Source organism: Ochlerotatus camptorhynchus, unplaced genomic scaffold, assembly GCF_037179485.1.
Source record: "Ochlerotatus camptorhynchus isolate MF236.1 unplaced genomic scaffold, CSIRO-AGI_Acam_v1.1 ptg000084l, whole genome shotgun sequence".
Classification (NCBI taxonomy): domain Eukaryota; kingdom Metazoa; phylum Arthropoda; class Insecta; order Diptera; family Culicidae; genus Ochlerotatus; species Ochlerotatus camptorhynchus.
In genome coordinates this window covers 1,870,465-1,895,679 of record NW_027040574.1, presented here as the reverse complement: position 1 = coordinate 1,895,679, position 25,215 = coordinate 1,870,465, and the positions used below count along the sequence as shown (strand labels likewise).

Genomic DNA, 25,215 nt, shown 5'->3' with positions numbered 1-25,215 from the left:
TTTGTAATCTAATCAATGAATATTGGCTCCGCAAAGCTATAGCAAATGAGCCTGGAAAAATAAACGCATTATATAAAAAAAAATCAACTTTGTTCAAATCAAAACAAAAAAACTAACCCATCTGGTGGATGATGGCACAAGCTTCCAAGAAAATTCTATTACAGTGAACCACATTATTTTAATGGATTTCTTCGTCAGTTAGTCGTCTGTCACTTCGTTTGTGGTAACGCGCTTCTCACCGAGAAGCCGACTGCTATTTTAGTTACTCGTCTGGCAATCCCCGATACGGTAGCTGCGCTATGATGAGGGCTGCTAAAATGAGTTTAGCAGCGTACCGTTACGGTTGCTCTAGAAGGAGGAAAGGAGACAAACTAGTCAAAAGTAGGTAAAAGTGAACTGACCACCGCTGGGGACTTTTTTATTCTTACCGTGTAGCAGATTTTTCAAAACCTGCAACAAAATCTTGGTCGGTGCCGCTGCAAACAATCAGGAAAGTCGAGCAGTCGTGAGAATGGCATGGGGAAACGTCAAAAATTGCATCATTCGTATTCGTTTTTCGATTGGCGCAAGTAGTGATTCGTCACCATCACGGAGCGTATCAGCAGAAAACAAAAGAATTTTGTTTAGTCACGATTAAGGAAATTAGAAGTATCTAGCATATTTTGGAAGCATCTGTCCACAGTCTCCTGTATGTATTTATATTGAGGAAGCACCACAGACTGACGTCATTCAGTGCGTGAAAGTGAGTTGAATCTCCTCAGTTGCCAGGAACGAGTGGTGATTGTTGTGTAGTGCGGAAGTAAATTTGATTAGAGCTTCAAAATGGAATTCCCTCATCTGGGTAAACATTGTTCGGAAGAGTTCTGCCGCAAGCTTGGTAAGATGGTTCATTTCAGCAATAGATTTGAATAGAATTATGCTAATGTTAAGACGGTATTGGTTTTCCTCTTCAGATTTCCTCCCGATGAAATGCGATGCTTGTGGTGAAATTTTCTGGTGAGTATTCAATGATAACAATGCTACAAGTGATCTTGAGGTATAGAATAACCTAATGTTCGATATGGCGTCCTTACAGCTCGGAGCACTTTAGCTACAGAACACATTCCTGCCCTTCGGCCTACCAGAGAGACGTCCAGGTACCGATCTGTCCGCTGTGCAGTGAACCGGTCCCAACGCCCCGGGACGTTTCACCGGATGTGACCGTCGGAGCCCATATTGATCAATTTTGCAAGTTGGAGAAGCCGAAGATCTTCACCAATCGCTGTACGTTTAAAAACTGCAAAAAGAAGGAACTGATTCCGTTCTCGTGTGGAGTTTGCAAACAGAACTACTGCCTAAAGCATCGACACATGGCGGATCACGAATGTAAGCGATCAGCTACTGCAGGTGGTGATTCTGGTACTGCGCAGCGGACTAAGGCTGTTTCTGCATCGCTTCAGTGGCAGCAACAGGAGCAGCAGGAGCAGAGCTCCAGAACCGTTCCGCAACAACAGAGATCTAATACTAGTCAGCTGGTGGCTGCCGTTCAGGGCAGCATGTCCGAAGATGAGGCCTTGGCACGGGCATTGGCCCTCTCGATGCAGGAAGAAGAAGACGAACGGGCACGTGCCACCCGAGAAGGAGAACCAACCAATGGGCGTAATCCTGCCCGCAGTAGAATTCCGGTCGGTGGCAATAGTTCCAAGGACAAATGCAATCTGTCATGATTGGGCTGCTGCTGCTGGTAAGGAGGACCTAAGAAGAATTGACAATCGGTGGATGCTTTCAAAAATAAATTTTCTTTACGTAGTGTTATGCATATTTTTCCGCTTTCTTGAATTCTGAGTGGAAATGTATCCGTGTTTAAAATAAAGTATTAAAAGTATAGAGTTGTGGTTTTCTAATGCGCCGAAAGTTCTCCTCAAGAGGAAAGATGACAAACTCCAGCTGATAACGATTTTAAAGCAAGAGGATGCTCAGAACAGCAAGGCCTTTCTCTTACTCTCTCCCGAATCACACACTACAGACAACGTCGGTTGATAACAACTACTCTGCTTGACTCACGCTGCCCAGCCTCAGTCTGAGTGATCATCCCGAAGAAGATAGACGTTAAGACACCGTCAGCAATTCAAATTAGTGATGCTCGGAGCACGCTTGCTAATCGCACTATTGTTGTTCAATTGCCTTCTTATCAGCTCGGTTCGATGTGACGAGGGTAGGCACTTCGGGGTCAAAATGGCGATCGCGTGTGAATGGACCGAATATTTGAAACATTGAAATTTTTGTCCCGTAGATAAATCATCCTCCGCGGAGGAATCGCCGCCCGAAGATGTGGACCAGCACAACCACCAGGTTGGGGAAAATCTTATGTCGGCCCAGTTGTTCGCCGTCATCGATCTGTACAAACAGGAAGATCCGGTTGGGCTGCCAGGGGCTACCGTTCCGGATCCGATGCCTATTCCGGAGATCAAGCAGTCGTTCTCGATCGCCAAGATGCACATGAAGAATGTGATGGCCTACGGTTTGTCCAAGTTTCGCATCAAGATGTTCAAAACGGAGTTGAACACGATGAAAGTTCAAACGGGAGTTCAGATCGACGAAATGCTCGTCAAGGGCAACTACACGATGAGTACCTTTTTCAACCGAGCCGAAGGTCCATTTACGGTGGTGCTGAAGAACGTCATGACCAAAGGTAGGTCGCGCTTCTAAACTCAGGTGAACGATCGCTCTGAAGAATCCAATTTTAGGAAACGTATCGCTGGAGGTCGATCGCGAAGGCAAGGTTCGCACGCAGGACATCAGCTTAGACATCGCCTTCGATGATATGTCCATGGATTTCCAAAATCTTGGCTTCATGGGTAGCATCTTCCAGAGTGTAGTCAATTCGGCCTCAAATTTAGTGTTCGATACTATCAAACCCTTCATGCTGAGCGAAGCATACTCGAAAATCCGCGCCGAAATCGACACCCGCGTGGAGAACATGACCACGGAGTACAACATCGTGTTTCCGAACTCGATCTCACCGCTGGACATGGCCATCGGAGAAGCTCGCACGCTAGTTCGCAATAAGAAGTTCGACCCCTTCCTGATCCCGGACTACAACACTACGGCCGGAATCTTCGGAATGCATACGTCGCACACCTGGATCCGGGGAGTGTCCAGCTTCTACCGATACGGCGACATTGGAATACTTATGCAGAACAATACGGTAGCGCTGACGATGCAGGTCGGAACGCAGAGGATCATGGGCTCGACGCAGTGGGAGGTTTCCGTTGGCCGAGGTATGGTGTCCCGAGCGGGGCAGGCTCAATTCACCGTGGAACATATCAAGGTGTCGTTCGAGGTGCAACAGCCGCTGGATTTGCGCAAAAAGCCCAAGCTCAACGACATCCAACTGGAGCTGGGTAACATTCAGGTTCGTTGCGACGGTGCCGGCACGTTGGATTACGTCGTCGAAGCGGTCGTCAACATTCTTCCCAATCTGCTGCGCTATCAGATCATGGACGCGATCGAGAATCCACTGAAGACGCGCGTTCAGGAGAAGATGGACTGCATCAACGTGGAACAGATGATCAAGCAGCACATGGTAGAGTACGAGAAGCGCGGTTTCGATATGGAGATCGATTTCAAGCTGTGCTGAGGCTTACGTTGGAAGAGCGACATATCAATGGTATATTTACGTTAGAAATTGTGCAAATCAGGAATTTCATGACTTATTTTTAGAATGAAATAAACAAGCTTCATAAGATTTCAACGGATTTCTAAATTAGCTAAAATACCTAGTTAAGTGAAATTATTCAAAAGATCATTGGCCGACATCCACCTCACTCGATCGATCGAGAAGATCTCAGAGAGAGGCGGAGAAAATTCAGAGAACTTCGTAGAAATACAACGATCTTCATATATTAGTTCAGTTAACTTTGTAGACGTTTAGCGAATTACAGAGCAATTTGAGGAACTTCATTGAAGAGCGGGAAATTTTATACAAGGTCAGGGAACTTAGTAGAGGTTTGGCAAACTTTGTTGAAGCTGTTAGATACGGCTTACCTGCCAACCTATAGCTGACCATGGGCAAGGGTACTTCCCCAAAAGTCGTTCTGATTAGGGTCAACTAGAAGGAATCAATTTTAGACGTCTATCCTCATCCACGCTGTTGCTGCTACTGTTCGGTGGGGCCCTTCGACGACGGTTGGCAGCGGTTCTGCGGCTTGACTTTTAGCTGAGGGTGAGTCTGGCTCCTTTGTTGGAACCCGGCAATACCGGTAGCTACCGCAGTGAGCTACCCAGGCGAACGCTCCTTCGGGCACTGCCTGCTTCGTCCTATTTGACGATTATCTGCGGTGGCAAGACTGACTCTATTGGCAGAGCCACCGCAGTCAGGACGGCGGGTGTTAACCGCATCCTTTGTGATTAGCTGGGGAAGCGAATAGCTCCTTGGTGTTTAGCTTACCACAATGGCGATCCGGCAGCATTATAGAATTGTCGAGTAGTTTAAAACAATTAACCACTTCTTTCGAGCAGTTAAAATAACGTTTACTACCACTTGAACTTTGAAATAAAACATTATTTTGAGATTTTTTTCTTTTAGAACCACGAGAAAAGTATCCAACATTTGTGCGTTTCATAAAAAATAGAAATTAGTTGGTCCTGTTTTGTGAAATCGCTGGTAGAAAGTCACGCCAAAACTGCTTGACAAAGTGGTCAATTTTGAAACTCAGCAATATCAGCATTGCGAACGGCCTAAAGGACTTTATTGTCGTTCGCCCAAATTTTGAGAGACTTTTTTCGCACTGGCCCCACTGTGCAACTGCTCGAAGTTTGTTCTCGCACCATCAGAGTGTTCATTTCACTACCGGGTACGGAAGTTTGACAGTTATCGAATGTTTACGTTTTACTCGCAAAATTTGTAAACTGTTCCCGTTTTATTTGCAGAAATTACACGAATTAAGTGAAAAATTGTTATCGTCGTTATCGGTGTGAAATAGCGTTCAGCCATGGTAAATCGTCCCATCGTGACGGGGCTCTCGCCGAAGGAGGGCCCCCCGGGTACGCGAGTCACCATCCGGGGCGAGTTCCTGGGCTCCAAGGTGAGCGATCTGGTTGGGCTGACCATTTGCGGCTGCGATTGTCTTCTGTCGGCCGAGTGGAAGTCCGACAAGAAAATCATCGCCCGAACCGGTGCGGCCAAGGGCAAAGGGGACATTATTGTGACGACGCGGGTGGGAGGCGTCGGGACGAGTACGGTGCAGTTCCGGGCGTATTACGAGACCATAGGGCCGATGAAGGAGTCCGCCGTTTGGGTCGAAGAATCGCCGATGCAGTCGCTGGCGTGGGGAAGAAGGTCGCTAGCACCGACGGGGTACATTCAGGAGGACCCGCTCGGTCTGTCAATCGAGGGTAATGACAAAAAGTTTCCGGAAGATTTGCGGGATATATTTCCGGAGGGCTCGGGGGATTTGTCGCAGGAAACCTTTCTTCCCGGGTGGTTCCTGTTGGAGAATCACCACGCGACGTCGTTCGAAGATTTGAAGGCGGGCTTGTCCTACCTGCGGCGCAGGGTGGAAAGTCAGAAGGAAGGGCAGTTGTCGTTTCTGAAATCGAACGCCGGTTCAGTGATGGATCAGCTGGATACCTTGATGGTCATGCGGGATCGCGTCACGCAGGATGCCAAGATGCACGGGAAGGACCAGGTCAATGATCTGGAAAAGGCGATCAAGAATTCTATCGACGCTTCACAAGAGCTGTTCAAAGATGTGCTGGCCAGGAAGGAGAAAGCGGATGCGACCAGGGCAGCCCTGTCCGCATTGTCCCGGCATAAGTTCCTGTTCTGTTTGCCGAACTCGGTGGAGAAGAGTGCGGCCAAGAATGAGTTTGATATCGTGGTGAACGACTACGCCAGGGTGAAGAATCTTTTTGGGAAGACGGAGGTTCCGGTAAGTGCTAGGGGATTATGTTTTTGTGGAGGTTTCGAACTTATTAGGGGTTTTTCTTTCGATAGATATTTATGAAAGTCCTGGAGGAAGTCGATCACAAAATTCTTGCTATCAGACAGCAGCTGCACAGCAAGATTAAGGAAATGCCCCAGGGAGTGGAGCAACAGAAGAAGCTGGTTAAAGCTCTGATCAGCTTGGAAGCTCAGCAAGCGGGAACCAGCGTGGCCAGTAAACTTGTAATCGAAGACCCGGCTTGGGATGCAATCGATGCTCGGGCAAAGTATCTGGAAGATACGTTCCTCAAAACGTACGAGCAGTACACCGGAAAGGAGGCTAATCCGACGGAACCGAAGTCCCGTGCCGACCCGAATGCCACTCCCAATAGGGTGCAATTTTGCGAGGAAATGACCGAGATAGCGGCCAGCCAGTTTCCGGATCTCTGGCGACTGGGGCAGGCTTACTTCACCGGTGAACTAAGGGGAGCAGGTCAACCGAAGCCGGGCAACTTCAAGCGAATCATTCTAACCGTAATTGAGCAGTTCTGCTTGTATTTGAAGGCGGCCCTGCTTCCGACGAGCAACCAACGTTCGCTGCTGGCGAGTAGCATGAAAGGACTTCCCACCTGGCCGGCGACCAATCTTTCGTTGAACTATCTAATCACGTGGCTGCCGCACTGCTTGCGCTACGTGAGGGTTTCCTACGCTACCCTCATCCGGTTGGATTTACCCAGCGAAGCGCTGGACATTGTGCTGAAGTTCATCGACGAGCTACGGCTGAACTGTTTGTCTACGATTTTGAAAAAGGCAAACGAGAAGGTCAAGAAGCTGCACGAGAAGGAGACGTGGGACTTTACAGTGGCTGATTTCGCCGGGGCGACGTCCTTGGTAAGTTTGTGTGGGGTTGGTGTTCGGTAGTATCCGGGATTAATGTTTCAAGATGTTCTGAAGATCTGTTGGACTTCTCTGATGTTTACCTGGACATATCTCCTAGAGAACCTCATTCTGATGTTTCTCAAAATTTCTTTAAATTTTCCCAATCTTCACTGAAATACCCTTTAATCTGAACTTCCTTGAAGCACCCAGAACTTTTCTGGTGCTTCATTAAACCTTTTGAAGAACACAGAACTTTTATGAGGATCCCTGAATTCTTCTAATATGGTGTCCAAAGTTTTTCTCTTTGTCTAAAGATTTGAATTTCGTTCACAGAACTCCTCTAAAGGCTTGTGAGATTCCCTAGACTACTTCGGTTCTTTGAAGTTCGTGGGTTTCTTTCAACTACTGTAGTAGCTGTAAGAGGCCTCCTCCGAAATCACAGATTTCCATTGAAGTTATGAAATTCTTCGAAACGTCTTTGAGTTTCCCAAAGTCACTGTAAGTATCCTATGATTTTTTTAGACGTTCCCTGAGTCTCTCTAAGGCTCCCTGAGAGACTCAGGGAACGTCTGTTCAGAAGTTCCATGAGCCTCTTTGAAATTAACTAATCTCCTCTCTGAAGATTGCTGAATTTATCAGAATTTCGCAGAAATTATTTAAAGGGGCTTTTGAGATTCGGAGAGCTTTGCTTGAACTTAAAGTTAAAGTTCTTCTAAACATCTTTGAGGTTTCCCTGAAGTTTTATGGTTCTCCAAGTCTCTCTGATTTTTTCCTAGATTACTCAGCTTCTTCACTTCTCAAAAGATCATGAACTTGTCTGAAGACCTTAAGGTTCCCAAGTCACTTTTAGACTCATTAACTTCTCTGGAGTTTGGTGAGTCTCTCTGAGGTTACATATAAAGCACTTAAGTTTTGTTTGTAATTCGCTAAACATCTTGAAACCAAACTAACTGAATTTATCTAAAATTCTCCTAGACTTTTTCTAGATGACTATGGAGCTTTCTAAAATTCTTCTAAACTTCTTTAATATCTCAGCTATTTTGATGTTGCTTGAACTTTAAGAATTTAATAAATCTCACTGAAGACTAGACTCCTAGACTTCTCCGAATTTCCGTGAGCTTCTTCGAACTGCTAATCTCTATTTAGTTCACCGAATTTCTATAAAATTCACCTCCGTTTCCCTAGAACTCTCTGGTTTACTGACTTACTTAAGTATCCTGGGCAGCGGTTCAAAGAGCCTACGGAGAACTCTTTGATGTTTTTCATAACTGCTTTAGGATTCTCAGAGTCATTCTCAAAATGGCGTATATATTTCAAAGAACCTTAGAGAACTTCTAAGCACTCTAGTGAACCTTAGGGAGTCTCAGAAAATTAATAAAAGTACATTCTCAAAATGTGGTAAACTTTTTTGAACTTTCGGAGTCTCATTTAGAGATTCACTTAGAGTGCTCCGAAGTTCTCTGAGCTTCTTTGAAATATTAAAATTCACTCCATTCAAAAGATTTTCTCAATATTTAGAGGACCTTATTGAACTTTTGTACTCGTTAAAAATGTTCAGATAGTCATCAAAGTCCCTAGACACATAACTAAAGTTACTTATAAAATGTCCCTCTAAGTTCAATTTGACCTTTTGTCCATTCGACCTTTTTCCCCTTCGACATTTTGTCACTCTAATTGCAATTCGACCTTTTGTTCCTCTAAGCTCAATTCGAACTTTTGTTCTTTCGGCATTTTGCCCCTTCAACCTTTTGTCCGTCTAACTGAAATTCGACCTGTCGTCCATTCGACTTTTTGTCCATTCGATCTTTTGTCCCTCTAACTGCAATTCGATCTCTTGTTCCTCTACGTTCAATTCTACCTTTTTTCCCTTTGACATTTTGTCCCTCTCATTGCAATTCGACTTTTTTTCTATTCGACCTTTTGTTTTTCTAAGCTCAATTCGAACTTTTGTCCTTTTGCCATTTGCTCCTTTGACTTTTTGTCCCTCTAACTAGAATTCAACCTTATGTCTATTAAACTTTTTGTCCATTCGACGTTTTGTCTTTCTAATTGAAATTTAACTTTTTTCCATTCGACCTTTTGCCCCTCAAGTTCAATTCTACTTTTTGTCCATTCGACCTCTTTTTCCCTTCGACATTTTGTCCCTCTAATTGCAATTAGACCTTTTGTCCATTTGACTTCTTGTTCATTCAATCTTTTGTCCATTCGACCTTTTGTCCCTCTAAGTTCAATTCGAGCCTTTGCCCATTCGACCTTTTGATCTTTTGTTCCTCTAAGTGCAATTTGATCTTTTTTCTCTCTAAGGTCGAATAAACAACAGTTCGAAGTGGACAAAAGGTCGAATGGAAAGTATGGTCGAAATGAAGAAAAGGTCGAAATAAATAGACTGGTCAAATTGTTCGAGGATAATGGGTGACTCTCAAATATTTTTCCTTCTAAAAATAGATAACTGTCTTTCTTTAGAATAAGCGAAAATTTTCTAAACAATATTTTGTCCATTTTGATGTTGGTTTTCTGAACTTATGTCCACTTCGGCTTTTTGTCCATTTCGACCTTGTATCTATTGTATTGTTCCTCTATGTTAAATTCGACCTTTTGTTCATTCGACCTTTTTCCCCTTCGACATTTTGTCACTGTAATTGCAATTCGACCTTTTGTTCCTCTAAGTTCAATTCGACAGTTATCCATTCGACCTTTTGTCCATTCGACCTTTTTCCCCTTCGACATTTTGTTCCTCTAATTGCAATTCGACTTTTCGTTCATTCGACCTTTTGTCCCTCTAAATTCAATTCGATGTTTTATCCTTTCAACCTTTTTCTTTTTCGACCTTTTGTGCCTCTAATTGAAATTCGACCTTTTGTCCATTCGATCTATTGTTCCTCTAAGTTCAAATCGATATTTTTCCCTCGAAGTTCAATTCGATATTTTATCCATTCGAACTTTTTCTCCTTCGACCTTTTGTCCCTCTAATTACAATTCGACATTTTTTTCCATTCTACCTTTTGTTTGTCTAAGTTCAATTCGAACTTTTGCCCTATTGACATTTTGCCCCTTCGACCTTTTGTCCCTATGACTGTAATTTGACCTTATGTCCATTCGACCCTTTGTCCCTCTAATTGCAATTTAACTTTTTGTCCATTCGACCTTTTGCCCCTCAAGTTCAATTCTACTTTTTGTCCATTCGACCTTTTTCCCCTTTGACATGTTTCCCCTTCAAAATGTTGTCCCTGTAATTGCAATTAAACCTTTTGTTCATTTGACTTTTTGTTCATTCGACCTTTTCTTCCTCTAAGTTCAATTTGATCTTTTTTCCTTCTAAGTTTAAGTCGATATTTTGTCCACTCGACCTTTTTCCTCTTCGACCTTTTGTCCATCTTATTGCAATTCGAGCCTTTGTCCATTCGACCTTTTGTTCCTCTTAGTTCAATTCGATCTTTTTTCCCTCTAAGTTTAATTCGATGTTTTGTCCATTCGACCTTTTGCCTTTTCGACCTTTTGTCCTTCTAATTGCAATTTGACATTTGTTTATTCGACCTTTTGTTCCTAAGTTCAATTTGATCTTTTTGTCCATACGACCTTTTGCCTCTCAAGTTAGAGGGACATAACTAGAATTCGACCTTATGTCCATTCAACTTTTTGTCCATTCGACATTTAGTCCCTCTAATTGTTCCTCTTAGTTCAATTCGATCTTTTTTCCCTCTAAGTTTAAGTCGATATTTTGTCCACTCGACCTTTTTCCTCTTCGACCCTTTGTCTCTCTAGTTGCAATTCGAGCTTTTGTCCATTCGACCTTTTGTTCCTCTAAGTTCAATTCAATGTTTTGTCCATTCAATCTTTTGCCTATTTGACCTTTTGTCCTTCTAATTGCAATTTGATTATTTGTCCATTCGACCTTTCGTTCCTCTAAGTTCAATTCGAAACTATGTCCTTTCGACATTTTGCCCCTTCGTTCTTTTGCGTTCAATTCGACCTTTTGTCCCTTCAACCTTTTGTCATAGATTCCATTATGAGGCTCTCGTGAACTTTACTGCAATTCCATGATTGTTCTCTAGAAGTCTCCTGGGCTTCTCCGACGTTCTTATAAACTTCTTCTTTCATTTTAAGGAGCAATTCATAAACTACGTACGCTGCTTTTGAGAGGTTTTAAACCTCTCCCAATGCGTAGAAAATCACCCATACACATTTTTGAATTACTCCATCCTCATTTCAGCCCTCCAAGCTGGAGGAAATTCTAACCGAGGCGATCGAAGACGCTCAGACGCTCTGCCTCACGCCGGAAGTGCGAGAATCGTCCCTTCTGGAGCCGCACTCGGACGGCCAGCGGGAGATGTCCAAGCGCTTCCAGGAAATTTTGGGAACGTTCTGCGGCGTCATCGAGACACTGGCCCTGCAACGCTCGGACGAGGACCCCCAGCAGGCACCGATGCTGTCGCAGTTGATCGGCTTCCCTGCTGCGCTGATCCAGCAACAGATATCTGGCGACAAGAGCTGGGGTTCCAGCATCACCTGGGAGCAACGGCTGCTCTGCTGCCTGTCCAACTGTATCTACTGCAATAAGATCTTCTTCCCCAAGCTGGGAGGAATGTTTACCAAGTAATGTTTTGTCGTATCGGAACTTGAATCGAACTAAAAAATCTACCATTTTAGGCACCACTACCCGGTCCCGACGATCGCCATCGAAAATTCCCGCTCGACGGTGAATTCCCTGTTCAGCAGTCTGTTGGACATGTACGTTGAGCACAAGAGCGATCCCCTGGTGGGAACGATCGAACCGTCCATGTACATCGGTCGCTTCCAGTGGGACCAGGTCGGTACCTCGGACAAGCTCAGTCCCTACGCGCACGAGTGCTGCGACAATCTGGTGTCGGTTTACTCGGAGATATTCTCCATCTCGCCGGTCCTGCTCCGGCCGGTGCTGGAACCGATCGTCCAGACAGTGGCGGAAGAACTGGCCCGGCTGATGAGCTGCGTTCAGAAGTTCAACGTAAATGGTGCCCTGCAGGCCAAAGTGGACATCCACGTGATACGGGACGCGGTTCGGGTCTACAGCAACGATACGGCTAAGTGAGTTTTGCGAGAGGGAATTTTAAGATGAAGGTCAATTCTAGCCGGTTACTTTTTCAGATCATTTTTCGTTGAGGCACTGGAAGCCATTCCACAGGTTCCGGAAAGCGAGGAACAGTGAGTCGTCAGTCTAACTTCCGTTGAATTTCCGGAACTTAATGATCTCTTCGCTTCTTTTATCGCAGAATCCAACAAACGGTTCGGCAGATCAAGAACAACATGCGCCTGCAGTTGATGTGTCTGCAGGTGGTGGATCCCTGACACGATTCGATCAACTTCAAAATGATGTACACCAAGGTAAGAAAGTAACCTACTGGATTCTCTGATTATGCTAATTATTATATTACGAAAGCGATATTTAAACAAAGACTTTCCAGCAGTATATTTATCATATTACAAGTAGGGCACAATAATAATTCCATTAAAATGCACAGAGTTATATTTGAAGAAACCGGGGTCGTCATTGGATCCGAAACTGCCCTTGTTCGGTTAGAAATGACCGCGGAGATCTTTCCTTTCAGCCTTAAAACCCTATGCAAACGTTATGACCAAATTTCGGACGCAATAAGTTCTCGAAAAACATTTGTCACACTCAATCCCGAATTTATTTACCCTTAAATATAAAAAGCACACATCGATACATTTCTTCACAACTCTTCATGCCCCATCTGCTTCTTCTTCTTCTTCGTATCAACCGTCACTTTTGGCAGTGGCTTTCGCCCTCCGGGAGTCACAATCTGCAGTACTTCTTCGGTGAGTTTGACCTTCCTGATCGAAGGATAGATGGGCGAACCAAGCAGAAGGAAATCTCCACTCTGTACGGCATGGGCAATCAGATTCGTGCGGCCATCATCGCTGTGCAGTGCTGCCAGTATGTTGCCTTCCCAGTCCAGTCGTAGAACGGTGCCACGCTTCGGGAACACCGCAGCCACACTGCCCAGATTGCCGATGAAATTGGACACTCGCAGGGCTAGGTGGCTTCCCGTCTGCTGGTAGAGGTAGTCGAACGGAAGTTCCGCGATGCTCATCAAGCGAACGAGGAATTTCCTGACGTTTGGGAACGGTGCCAGCATGGCCAGCAGCGAAGGATTCTGCTTATCAGCGGCAATCACCACCGCAGCCCACAATCCCGTATCATCCCCAACTAGATTATCGATCGATCCTGGCAGTCCATCGATGAAGATGTCATCGGTTCCTGCTTTCTCCCCTTTCAGATAGTACCTGCGAATCAGCTGACCACCGAGCTCTGCAACCAGGACAAAACTTTCGTCTTTGCTGAGGGCAACTCCGTTAGCACCGTAGACTTCGTCGATTAGGACTCGGTTTTTACCGGTAGCTCGCGAGTAGTGCAGCAGGCGACCCGAGGGATTCAGCAACATTGCCTGCAGGGCATCTTCAAAGTGGAAATCCGATGACGTATCTGACCAGTAGAGGTCTCCATTCCGCGCCACCGCCAAGCCGTTGGGAATGCCTGGTTTGCGGGACACCTTACCACCTTCGATGACTTGATCCAACGAAACTAGCAGTTTCTTATCGCCGGTTTTGATCTGCACCTGGTAGATGCCGAAGTAAGGTTCAATCACGATCAGATTGTTACCCTGAGTGTCGAAAGCCAATCCGAGCGGGCGGCCACACACTCGTTCATCGTACGTTCCCTCTGTCAAGTAGAAGAATGCGAAGTTAATTTACTGCAAGGATCTAATCGAAATGCTACTCACTGCACTCCACTCCGAATTTGGCCACCACCCGGACTTGGTCGTTTTTGCTGATCTCGAGGACTTTTCCTCCGGCAACGGAAGCGTACGTTGTGTTGCTTCGGACCAGGATGGTTTCCGGTGCAACCAGTTGATTCTCGAGCCAAAGTTCTGCATTGTTCAGTAGCTGGTTTGGCGCGAGGACGCCCTCCAGGTCTCGCGGAGGTGTCACGCTGAAAATAGGACGATGATAAATTAATTTTCATCGATGAAATTCCCTGGCTGCAACAGTTTGGATGTTATGCTTGATCGCACGAAATACTGATTCGCTAATTCTGACCTTACCTCTAAAGCAGTTCTAAATCTAATTATCGGATGAGTCTGAGAAGATTGTCAGTGTAGTTCTGAAGGGTGCACCTAGGAAATTATCAAGAATATTCCAATGGAATTGTACAGAGAAGAATGGAGACAAAATTTAGCGAAATCTTGATAATTCAAACCACGGAATTCAGAATAGAAGTATGATGAAATTCTAGGAGTATTCAAAGAGAACTCTTGAAAAAAGGTCGAAGATATCCTGTGAAGGGTTCCAAGTAAGTTCAGATTAACGAAAATGTTCATGATCTCGGACAGAGGAAAAATATTGATTACAGAATTAAGAATCGTTTCATGATGCTGAGACTTAAATAATGACGCTTTCAGACTGCAATTTGAATGATTCTTTGACATCCTGGCACAATCTTGATCATGTAGGCTAGCGGAGTTACCCGTAGTTTATGTTTGTGTCGCTTTGGTCAATCTTTTACGTAACATTTCCCAATACCCCCATGTAACAAAAAGTAAGGCAAGCTTGACCCCCTCGGGGTCTCCCATACAAACTGTTGACATGGTTATTGACGAAAAAGTCGGTCCTTTTTTTTTAGTAAATGCAGGTCGCTTTGCACACGAGACATAACAAGATTGAAATAACTGGAATTGTGTTGTTTTGAAGGGATTTCCCCTCTGACTCGAAGTAGCTTGAATCTTGATGCTGAACTTCGTGTTTGGAAGTACCTAAGTGATTTCTAGTGATGGGTATTTTTGGAACGGACTGGACGACTGGAAGTGCCGAAAATCTATGTCCGACGCCATTTTGGAATCCAAGATGGCGGCCATTGATTTCAGATCAACTGTCAAATACCCTACAATATGGGTATTTTCGGAACGGGACGTGTACATTACGAGAATCGATGTCTGACGGCATTTTGGAATCCAAGATGGTGGCCATTTGTTTCATAAAAACGGTCAAATACCCTATAATATGGATATTTTCAGAACGGGACGATGTGTAGATGCCGAAAATCGAATTCAAAATCATGACTCTCGGTTAAAAAAAAAACTATCATATATCCTACAATATGGGTATTTTCAGAACCGGAACGATGTGTAGATGCCGAAAAACTATGTCCGACGTCATTTTGTTATCCAAGATGGTGGCCATTGCTTAAGAAAAACTAAAATACTCTACAATTTGGTTGTTTTCAGAACGAAGACGTCGTGTAGATGCCGATAATTCAGAATGCCGAAATGCCGGATTCCAAAAGTGGCGTCAGCCATCGATTTTACGTCTATTGTAGGGTATTTGAAAGTTTTATCCCAGACAAACAGACATAACTCTTAGAAGACAATTCTTCAAAACATATCGTTAAGCCTATTTTGCATGCACACTAGCACCCTCTATCATGTACATTCCGAAGTTTGTTTAGCAACCGGAGCATCCCTCGTTCATGCAATTTTTTCACTAGTTGCTTTTCCCTGGTTCTGTCAACGCATCAGCTGTGTTGAATAAAAGCAAAACAGATGTCAGTGATGTCGGTTATACGAAATTTTCCGTAGGATTGATTGAATTTTGCAGAAATACGGATCCGTAGGAGAAATTCACAGAAGCTCAGTCTTTATTAGGGATTTGTGGGGAACAATATTCAACGCCACGCGCTGAAAGCACTGCTGCTGCTGATGCCGACGACCGGACAGCACGGCACACGGCGTAAGAGCTCTATTCCAGGAGACAGTGGTCAAGTAAAGGAGTCTGGACGAGATCACTACAGAAGAGGAGCTGATAAGTGCGTTGAAGGTACACTGTGATCTGGGAGATGTCCCGATGTCAATCCGGATGAGCAAGACGTACGGCGGCATGCAATCGGCAGACTGAAACCGATCAGCGGTTGAGAGTAGCCTTGATAGCTAGCTGCTTGCGGGGAGCCTCACCACACGGTGATCGATTAAACACCATTCGGTGAGACCGGATGGAATTCAACTTTACAATCTGTGTTAGGGAAATCGCTTTTCGAAGGTAATCGGTGATAATTTTAATTATTATAGCAACAATTGCACATTCGTGCAATTTTCAATAGTGACATTTGAAAACTGATAAAGTCTTTAATTTAGCAGATGCGTAGAAATATTTCTGATCCATTGGTGATAAATTATTGATATTGGTCCAGGGGCAGCTGACTTATTAACGTTTAAAATCTTTCATAATTTTGTTACATGTTCCATTTTTGGTTTTCACAAAGTGTACCCCCATATAGAAATCACAGACGTAGTCCTACGTCAATATATACAGGTGTGATACTGTCACTAGCGGCTAGAACTTTGGTTCTCTCAAGCCATATGGTTCGTCAGAGACGGAAGGCTCACTAATCCACAACGCCCGTCCATGACGGCACACTGCCACTACACGGATAGAAATCTCTTTATACCTTTTGGCAAATTTCTATTGCTCATTATTCATAAAATGTATAAGTCAACTAAAACGCTGTCCAGACTGAGCAGTTATAACATGTTATAACGGTTGTCAAATAATTGCAACACAGAAACCACCATCAAGATAGCACTATAACATGTTATAACTCTGTAGTCTGAACGTACTATAATAAGCAGACGCTTTGCAAAAAGTTAATGAAGAGCATGTGTCAAATGAAATGTATAAGCGGTCACACATACCTTTTATGCATTCTTATAGGACCTATGTGGTTTGTCTTATGGAATGTATAAGGCTGATGTTTTGGCAAAAATGTATGAGTGAAACACATGGATACAATAATTGATTTTCGTTTCGTGTACATGAGCTAGAGATGCCGGCTATAAACCCACCATCTCCAATGCTCCATTATGACATGAGATCACCGACAAACCGACATGAATGACCATAGCAAAAACAATAAAAATTCTGACCAAAGCACACTACTGACATCTGGCTCCGTATTCGCGGGAAACATTTAGCTAAGCCATGAAACCGCATGCACAAGTTATAACTTGGTTCGTGTCTGATCTATTCTGGACAAATTATGTTTATCTAGATCAAAAAATCGTATGGTTTTAACAGTACGGATCACTGCACATTTAAATCGGCCGTTTACGATTTTCGAGCATAAGTCATAAGTAAGTGTCATGTCGGTTTGTCGGTGATGAGATTAAGCCCTCCCACCAACGTCAAGACAAAGCCTTCTTGATGTTCGGAATAAACGCAGCCCTGACATCGCGTCTGATCATCATCTCCTGGTCGGTGAGATCCGCCTACGCATTGCGCGGGTTCAATGGCGAGAGGAGAGACTCGGGCGGCGATTCAACACACACCGACTGAAAGACCCAGCAGTGAAGAGATCGTTCGGCGAAGAACTCGAGGCTAATATTCCGGAAGGTGGCAGCGTAGAAGAACAGAGGGGCGAGCAGCAAGAATGCCTTTATTGAAACAAGCGAGAAAAACCTGGGTGAGTTGCGCACTCAGAGGAAGGAGTGGATTACCGATGAAACCTGGAGGAAGATCGAGGAGCGGAAAGGAGCAAAAGCCGCGATAGAGCGAGCAAGGACCCGAGGAGCCAAGAACGAGCCCCGTCACCGGTATTCGGCTCTAGAGAGGGAAGTTAAGCGTTCCTGTATACGGAACAAGCGAGCGTGGGTGGACTCCCTGGCTGATGAAGGGGAGAAAGCCGCAGCAACTGGCGATATCCGCCTCCTCTATGATGTTTCACGACGCCTGAGCGGGGCAAGGATGATCCCAAGGATGCCTGTGAAAGACGCGACTGGACAGTTGCTCACCGTTTGAACACTTTGAACAACTTCTCAAAGTTTCAGCGATCAACCAACCATCAACATCTCGGCATGATCCACCAAGGGTGAGGCGCGTTACTCGCGTCAACACTGAAGCTCCATCATTGCAGGAGATAGAAGCAGCCATCCGAAGTATGAAGTCCAACAAAGCCCCGGGGGTGGAGATGCAGAGATGCTCAAAGCGGACCACATACTATCCTCACAAATGTTGCATCAACTATTCGTCAATATCTGGGACATCGCGGCTTTTCCGGCCGACTGGATGCATTCTTTTCCGAAGGGATCTAGAAAGGCGAGTGTAAGGCTTTTTCACGTTTCCGGTCGTTTTCTTTTGAGGTTTTAACAGAGTTTTACTGGGGAAGTTGGCCCCGAAACCAACCAGGATATCTCTCTATCTGATCGTTGACGGAAATCGTTTTCGTGAATGCTCCATTCGTTTTATTGATTTTCACGACAATAGGTCGTGAGCATTCCCGTCCTTACCGTAATCGATCGATAGCCAACTTGCTTCCCCCCATTCACTTGGGAGAAAACAGAACCTTCCCTGAAAGGTCTCATGCGGTCGGGCAACCCTAGTCTCGGTAGATGGTCTCCCTCGGCCTTAAGCCATTTTTCCTAAAACAAACGGGAAACTCGTAAGGCTGTCGGGTTACATCGGTTTGTCGGTGGTGCAATAGCATAAGTGTAAACACCCCTTTAGTAATGAGCAATTCGATAGAGCTTACCAAACGCGTTCTGGGCTTATGTAGGTTTTGGAATTTAGTCGGCACGGACGCGAAATCTTAGAATCTCTATACGGCCGCATAACTGTCCCATGTCCTATGCAATCCTTATGCACCGTGGGACTCTTATGCGTATGACGGCAGTATACCTAGTAGTAGAATATTTAGGTAGGAAACCAAAATAAATCAACTTGCCAATATAGGCTATCACATTTATTTTAGTGGTACTCTGCTAATTAGCTGTTTTATGCTGTTTCGCGTGGTGTTCGGAACTTGCTCGGTTTACGGAACTCACTTAGTTTAGATATTTTACACTTAAACAGAATCCTGATGAATGTGGATATTCTGAAGTGAACTCCAAGAAAATTCCAAGAGATTTTCTTAAGGGAATTTTGGGATGAATTTCAAAGTTATTCTCAGGAAAGCTAACCTGAAGTAAATTCCAATGAAATTCTGGGAAAATACTTTCTAAATTCAAAATGGAGAAAACCAAGAGATTTATGAGGAAGAATACAAATGAATTTCAAAGATAATCATGGAGAGAAATTGAAGCAAAGTCCCACGAAAGTTAATTGTAGACTGAATTTCAAGAATTCGCTGGAGGGAATTCCTAAACTGTTCTGTCTGCACAGAATACCGTAGTGAATCATAAGATTATTGAGGGGAATCCTGAAAGTTCCTCTGAAGACATTTTGGAATTATCCTAAGGAAACCCTAGAGAAAATTTAAAAGATTATTCAGTGAAAAATTCTGAAAAAATAGTCAAGTTAATCCATAAATTAGAAATCTAGGAAAACTGTTGGACTAGTCTAGTCTGAAAAGTGCAACAGTGATATGTGTGACATCTCAAACTTGTAAAAATCTTCTATACGCCGGACGTGAACTCAAAATTCCAACCATAGAAGGGTAGATTCTGCGACATGAAAAATTTTCAAGTTTCATAACACATGACACACTTAAGAATAGTTTAACGGCTTACTTTTCCTAACTAAAATATCTGCACCGAAAAGTGCTACTTTTCGACAAACTTTTGAGAGCAGAAAAATTTGGTAATGTAACTCGTTGCAAAATTCGACTCGTGCTGAAAAAATATTCATCCTGCAACTTGTTTTTGCGCTCAAAAGATTTTAGAAAGTAGCTTTTTAGATATTTAATTAAGAAAAGCAGGCGATTATGTTATTCAAAATAGTTGGCGAAAAGTATCACTGAGTCCCAAAAACAACTATTTACTTACAACTCGATATTGACTTATCGTTTTTCGTACACGTGTAACCTTCATACCACTGCACGATGATCCGGCAACTAGCGCAATTCAAAGTTATTTTAAAAGAAAAAAAAGTACACATCCGAATGACGCGATCAATCGAGAATATAAAGTTAACGTCATGATGGCAAACACTCTTCGTTTACTTCTTTCGAAAAGTTAATAATTACACTTCAAGGCAAGATTCGATCGTCGATTCGAGTCATTTTCTTCAACGCCATTTCGTTTGGCTACAGAAAATCTCAAACAGCGGAGGTTTCACTAATTCTTCGCTTTTCAGAGACTCCATCGCTCGAATAACGGAACAGCTGCGCTGCGCACACACTCCAACCCATAAATACCTGCTGCAATCGAATGTGTTTATCAATTTTAAAGGATGATCTCACCGGAACGCCGTGAACGGGAACGTTGGATAGGGTGGAAGGCCCGGCAGAACGGCCACTATCACCACGAACAGTGCCACTTTCAGCACTTTGGATTTGCAACCCATGTTTGGGATTTGGTCTTGGTCTTGTTCTTGCTAGAGACTCAACACGGCACTAAGTCTACAACAGCACCTTCTCCTCAACCTGCTTTCCACAGTCTAGTAGGTAAACCGGCCTACACACTTGACTCGGTTGTCGGTTGTTGAAATTTATACCGTACGATTTCTGATTCTTGGGCACTCTTTTGGTTTAGTTGTTCGGTTGTTGTTGTTGTTGTTGGTATGAGCGTGGTGTGGATCAATCCACTGCTCGTGAGCTTCTGATGTGGTCTATCTTGTCTACAGTGCATCAGCTGGCTTGGCTGGATAATGCTTGGCTCTTGTTAGCTTTCTCCAACCGTGAAGAGTATAGATATTATAGGGGAGACGGAGTTATTTTTGGATCGCAAAAAAAAATTATGTTTGAATGGAGTGAAAAAAAAGGTTCGGGAATTGGGGGCAAATTCAGGATGGCTACTGAACCGGGAATTTAGAACAACTGGAAATTTGATCGCATCCTTGAAATAATTTTGTGTACTAATTTACATCTTAATTTATTTGAAAATTTATCTAGGTATTTTGTGAATTTTTTTCATAGTTTAAGATCGTAATGATTTTTTGAGGTGACTGAATTTTGAAATATGTTGATCTGTTCAGGATTTTAAACATTTGTCCAAATCAGAGATCTCAATTTTTTTCGGAGTTCCAGGATATGAAAATTTGAATTCTTGATGTCCTAGAATCTTGAAAATAAATTCCATATCTTCCTCATTTCCTCATTCATCTAAATCCAAGGTATGCAACTTTTTTAAAGTTTGGGATTTTTAACTGTTCTATTCGTCTTTTTATACTCTAGGGTTTTCAAAATTTTGATTAGTATCAGAATTCTGAATGTTAGGTAAAGTTAAAGATCTTTTTTATTTTCTTGTGGGATCTGCAATACAAGTCATAAGTATTGAGGATCTTAAAAATGTGTCCAGGGTGGCCACTGAACCGCGAAAACGTCCTAAAAATATTTAGTTTACCTATTTTGAATTTAATTTATTTAGAAAATTTATCTAGGTTTAGAGTTTTTGATATTTCTTGATGGTTAAAGTTTTGATCTGTACAGGATCTTTAAAATTTGTTCTATAAAAAAATCCAAGATCTGCTAAGCCTCAGAATTCTGAATAGGGTATACGTCCCTAACCTCGGTCTAATATGCAGCCATCGATTACGTTTTTAATCATAACTCATCAATGAATTTACCTGCAAACGATATTCTACTGCTAAATGGTATGCTTAGATATGCTTATCATGTCGTTTGCTATCAGAAACCACGAAAAGTTGAAAAACTTACTTTTTTTAAGACAATAACTCACGAGGGAAATGTATGTAATATGGGTCTATTGTCCCCAAATTGGGTCTATTTATGGATGCAACTTCGTCCTATCTTGTTTGATCCTCAAAAAAACGCTCTTGGTAACGTTTTCTGATGTATTTTTTTTTATCACTATCACTGTTAACTTAATGCTCTTCATTCCTCAAAACATTTCTTAGAGAAAATTTTACGAAAACTACATTAAATCACTCAATTTAAAAATTAAAAATTAAAAATTTCGCTTATCGTCTTTTGACCGCAGAATATCTAAATCAGAACATTGTGATGTTCATTATACAGGTTTGGCAGAAAAAATCTCCCTTCCTGTTCGTTCCTTATCATCCAAATGCAAAACAACATTGTTGACGTTACTCTTATTGCTATATGCTGTCAAATGAATTTCATGGGCCAAAGTTAGGAACATAGAAAAGAAATGTGTCCCTAAAGTTGGGTCCATGTTTTACTTGTGAAAACGTTGTTAAACAATTAAAATAAACATAAAATATTCAAACAGCAACTGTAAGTTTTACGTCTAGTGTGTATTATCAGGTAATTCCAATCAATAAATGCCATAATCAGGCCATTTGATGATCGTCAGTCAACCTTCCCATCTTAACCTTATAAGTCATGGCGGCTAAAAACTCCGAACATTGTGATATTCTCAACCAGTTTTATTACTTACGAGAGCTGAAAATGTATTGAAATGTTGTGATATAAATTGATTTGTGTGTGGTACACATTTATCAACCATCAGTGATCAATATTTTCCTTATTTTTTGTGTAATATTCCTTAATTAATTATTTATTTGCGTGATAGGCCGAATGAAAGGACTAGACCCACATTACATACCGTAACCCTATATGGTGAAATCCAAGATAATTTTTCATCTTTTTGGCATCTTACATTTGTTTCTAAATCCCGCATCAGCAACTCAAGTTATGAGGATTGAAGACCTTAAAAATTGTTTATTAAGAATTTTGAAAATGGTTCAAGTATAAAATCTTGATTTTTTTCAAAATTCTTGAACTTGAAACTGTTTTGAAATCTATAGTCTGGAATATTTTTCTATTCTGGATCTTGACAATTTTCTATTGTTGTTAAATCTTGAATTTTGTATGTGCAGGATTGTTAAAAAATAATAACTCCAAATCTGGGTGGGGTCAGCTCATGCTAAATTTTGAGACCAATTTGGTGTCAAACGGAGACCGCTTTCTGATTGACTGAAAATAACACAAGAAAGCCTCGTATCTTTCGAAACAAACCACAAATTTGGCAACACTGGACGGAACTACGTGCCACAAAACGTTAAATTACAACAGGGATGCTACATTTGGGCTGACGCGTCCTGTCCTAGCTCCAAATATACAAATTTTCTTAATAATTATTCTTCTTTTTCTTCGCATTGTAGCTCTCAACTTAGTGTTCTAGATGTACTTCCACAGTTATTAATTGAGAACTTTTGATACGTGTACCATTTTGCATTGTGTGGCAAGTACAATCCTACTCTATGCCCAGGAACGTCGAGAAATGTTCCAAACCGAAACATTCCTAGATCGGACCGGGAATTAGGCATGGCAAATCATTTACATTCATTTTGTGCATTCATTTACATTCATTTGCCTCTAACTTTTACCATCAACAGAATTCCGTTAAATGATGTATGAAACTTTTGTACGTTTTGATATTGGCCATCCGGATTTCCAAGTTCAATTTTTTTTGAAAATGAATAAAGTCGAAGACAACATATTAAGAAGACTGGGAACTCTCGTTTTCTCATACGACCGATGCACCATACTAAACGCATTCTGATCCCGTTATTGTCATTCTCCACACCCACGGGACAAGACAATGCACCATCCTACAATGGTTACAAGTGGTTCTGAACTCGTTAAGGGTGCCATTTTGATGCTACAAAAATCGTTAAAAATGCATTTTTTTCACTTCGGTTGAACCCCAAAAAAGCATACTAAACGCATTCTGATCCCGTTATTGTCATTCTCCATACCCACGGGACAAGACAATGCACCATCCTACAATGGTTACAAGTGGTTCTGAACTCGTTAAGGGTGCCATTTTAATGCTACAAAAACCGTTAAAAATGCATTTTTTTCACTTCGGTTGAACCCCAAAAAAGCATACTAAACGCATTCTGATCCCGTTATTGTCATTCTCCATACCCACGGGACAAGACAATGCACCATCCTACAATGGTTACAAGTGGTTCTGAACTCGTTAAGGGTGCCATTTTAATGCTACAAAAATCGTTAAAAATGCATTTTTTTCACTTCGGTTGAACCCCAAAAAAGCATACTAAACGCATTTTGATCCCGTTATTGTCATTCTCCACACCCACATGACAAGACAATGCACCATCCTACAATGGTTACAAGTGGTTCTGAACTCGTTAAGGGTGCCATTTTGATGCTACAAAAATCGTTAAAAATGATTTGGCAGTAGGCATTCTACTCCTCAGAAAAATGCTACACTCGGCTCATTTCAAACTCGCGAGCGAGGCTCCATCAAGCCTCTTAGGAGTTATCTTCAAGAGAGAGAGAGTGAGAGAAAGAGAGAAATAACCTTCGTGTATTTCAGTTAGGCTACCCAAAGTCAAAGTTTGATTTACTTGCTTTACATAGCATATTTCCTTTCTGACATTTTATTATTTTTATTCATTGATCCAGTAAAAGATATTTGACCTTTTTTGACCTTTTGTCCATTTAAATCTTTTGAGCATTTGACCTTTTGTTCATTTTAATTTCATTCGACCTTTTGTTCATTCGACCTTCAGCCCATTTCGACTTTTTGGTCGTTCGACCTTTTGTCACAACGGAGGCGAAACAGCCCCAGGGTGAACGCTTACTTAATAAAGAAAATTCAACTTAACTTTAGTCGCATTAAATAGCAGTCGACCTTCTGTTAATGTCAATTCGACCTTTTGTCTTTCTAAATTGTTTTTAATTTGTCCAATTCCACTTTTTGCCCGTTCGACCTTTTGTCTCATTAAATTGCAGTTGACGTTTTGTCCCATTAAATTTCATTCAACTTTTTGTCCGATCGACCTTTTGTCTCATTGAATTGCAGTCGACATTTTGTCCAATTAAATTTCATTCGATCTTTTGTTCATATCTTTTCGCCCTCATATCCTTAAAAAAATCTTTTTAATTTAATTTATTTTTCTTTTCCATTCGACCTTTGGCTATTATGACCTTTTTTCCCATCGATCTTTTGTCCTTTGTGACTTTTTGTCCGTTCGAACTTTTGTCCCAATAAATTGCAGTCGACCTTTTGTCCCATTAAACTTCATTCGACATTTTGTCCTTCTAAATTGCATTCCTTTTGTCCATTCGACCTTTTGTTTCATTAAATTGTAGTTGAAATTTTGTCCCATTAAATTTCATTCGACCCTTCTCCATGTCCATTCGTCCTTCTAAATTTTATTCCTTTTATCCATTTCGACCTTTTGTCTGGTTAAATTGCAGTCGACATTTTGTCCATCTCCATTCGACCTTATGTCCTTATATATTTAATTCAACATTTTGTCCAAAAACCGTTATTTTTGGATAGTTGGGTAGAATTAATCCTACAAAAATAGATATTTGAATAAAGTAAATAAAAAAATTGGAAATTGGTGGCAAATTCATCTAAAATTCGTTGGGAATTGATCGATAATCGGACTAAAATGAATCGCATTTTCTAGCAGTTTTGGGACGACTTTTTATCAGTGGTTTTATGAACATTAAGCAATAAGTTCCAGATTGTTCAAGCTTAGCA

The 25,215-nt window shown here is 42.2% G+C and overlaps 4 protein-coding genes across 5 annotated transcripts; 3 read left to right on the top strand and 1 right to left on the bottom strand.

Moving 5' to 3' along the window:
• Positions 1 to 577: 577 nt before the first annotated feature.
• Positions 578 to 1,834, top strand: LOC135698250 (AN1-type zinc finger protein 2A). Of its 2 annotated transcripts, none has more exons than XM_065218141.1 (3): positions 578 to 877; positions 954 to 996; positions 1,076 to 1,834. In XM_065218141.1, exons 1-3 carry the CDS (start codon positions 823 to 825, stop codon positions 1,704 to 1,706), a joined length of 729 nt encoding a protein of 242 aa, XP_065074213.1. In that variant the 5' UTR covers positions 578 to 822; the 3' UTR covers positions 1,707 to 1,834. The 2 variants fall into 2 exon arrangements, with proteins under 2 accessions (XP_065074213.1, XP_065074214.1); XM_065218142.1 differs by having other exon boundaries at positions 931 to 996.
• Positions 1,835 to 2,061: 227 nt separating this feature from the next.
• Positions 2,062 to 3,672, top strand: LOC135698249 (uncharacterized). The gene is made up of 3 exons (XM_065218140.1): positions 2,062 to 2,194; positions 2,273 to 2,671; positions 2,727 to 3,672. Exons 1-3 carry the CDS (start codon positions 2,119 to 2,121, stop codon positions 3,617 to 3,619), a joined length of 1,368 nt encoding a protein of 455 aa, XP_065074212.1. The 5' UTR covers positions 2,062 to 2,118; the 3' UTR covers positions 3,620 to 3,672.
• A 1,255-nt stretch (positions 3,673 to 4,927) lies between these two features.
• On the top strand, positions 4,928 to 12,299 carry Sec5 (secretory 5). Its single transcript, XM_065218139.1, has 6 exons — positions 4,928 to 5,912; positions 5,978 to 6,796; positions 10,995 to 11,377; positions 11,432 to 11,848; positions 11,909 to 11,965; positions 12,034 to 12,299. The coding sequence occupies exons 1-6, from the start codon at positions 4,974 to 4,976 to the stop codon at positions 12,107 to 12,109; spliced, it is 2,691 nt and encodes an 896-aa protein (XP_065074211.1). The 5' UTR covers positions 4,928 to 4,973; the 3' UTR covers positions 12,110 to 12,299.
• Positions 12,300 to 12,430: 131 nt separating this feature from the next.
• Positions 12,431 to 20,336, bottom strand: LOC135698309 (adipocyte plasma membrane-associated protein Hemomucin-like). The gene is made up of 3 exons (XM_065218225.1): positions 20,007 to 20,336; positions 13,567 to 13,775; positions 12,431 to 13,505 (listed from the first exon to the last, which is right to left on the bottom strand). The coding sequence occupies exons 1-3, from the start codon at positions 20,108 to 20,110 to the stop codon at positions 12,496 to 12,498; spliced, it is 1,323 nt and encodes a 440-aa protein (XP_065074297.1). The 5' UTR covers positions 20,111 to 20,336; the 3' UTR covers positions 12,431 to 12,495.
• Between the last annotated feature and the right edge of the window lie 4,879 nt (positions 20,337 to 25,215).

Bases quoted from the DNA above. Each gene is read 5' to 3' on its own strand.
- LOC135698250 (XM_065218141.1), top strand. From the start codon at position 823: ATGGAATTCCCTCATCTGGGTAAACATTGTTCGGAAGAGTTCTGCCGC. The intron at 878-953 runs GTAAGATGGTTC...TTTCCTCTTCAG, and splicing joins AGAGTTCTGCCGCAAGCTTG to ATTTCCTCCCGATGAAATGC. The intron at 997-1,075 runs GTGAGTATTCAA...GCGTCCTTACAG, and splicing joins GCTTGTGGTGAAATTTTCTG to CTCGGAGCACTTTAGCTACA.
- LOC135698249 (XM_065218140.1), top strand. From the start codon at position 2,119: ATGCTCGGAGCACGCTTGCTAATCGCACTATTGTTGTTCAATTGCCTT. The intron at 2,195-2,272 runs GTAGGCACTTCG...TTTGTCCCGTAG, and splicing joins CTCGGTTCGATGTGACGAGG to ATAAATCATCCTCCGCGGAG. The intron at 2,672-2,726 runs GTAGGTCGCGCT...ATCCAATTTTAG, and splicing joins GAAGAACGTCATGACCAAAG to GAAACGTATCGCTGGAGGTC.
- Sec5 (XM_065218139.1), top strand. From the start codon at position 4,974: ATGGTAAATCGTCCCATCGTGACGGGGCTCTCGCCGAAGGAGGGCCCC. The intron at 5,913-5,977 runs GTAAGTGCTAGG...TTCTTTCGATAG, and splicing joins TTGGGAAGACGGAGGTTCCG to ATATTTATGAAAGTCCTGGA. The intron at 6,797-10,994 runs GTAAGTTTGTGT...TCCTCATTTCAG, and splicing joins TCGCCGGGGCGACGTCCTTG to CCCTCCAAGCTGGAGGAAAT.
- LOC135698309 (XM_065218225.1), bottom strand. From the start codon at position 20,110: ATGGGTTGCAAATCCAAAGTGCTGAAAGTGGCACTGTTCGTGGTGATA. The intron at 13,776-20,006 runs GTGAGATCATCC...TCCTATTTTCAG, and splicing joins TTCCCGTTCACGGCGTTCCG to CGTGACACCTCCGCGAGACC. The intron at 13,506-13,566 runs GTGAGTAGCATT...TCTACTTGACAG, and splicing joins CAAATTCGGAGTGGAGTGCA to AGGGAACGTACGATGAACGA.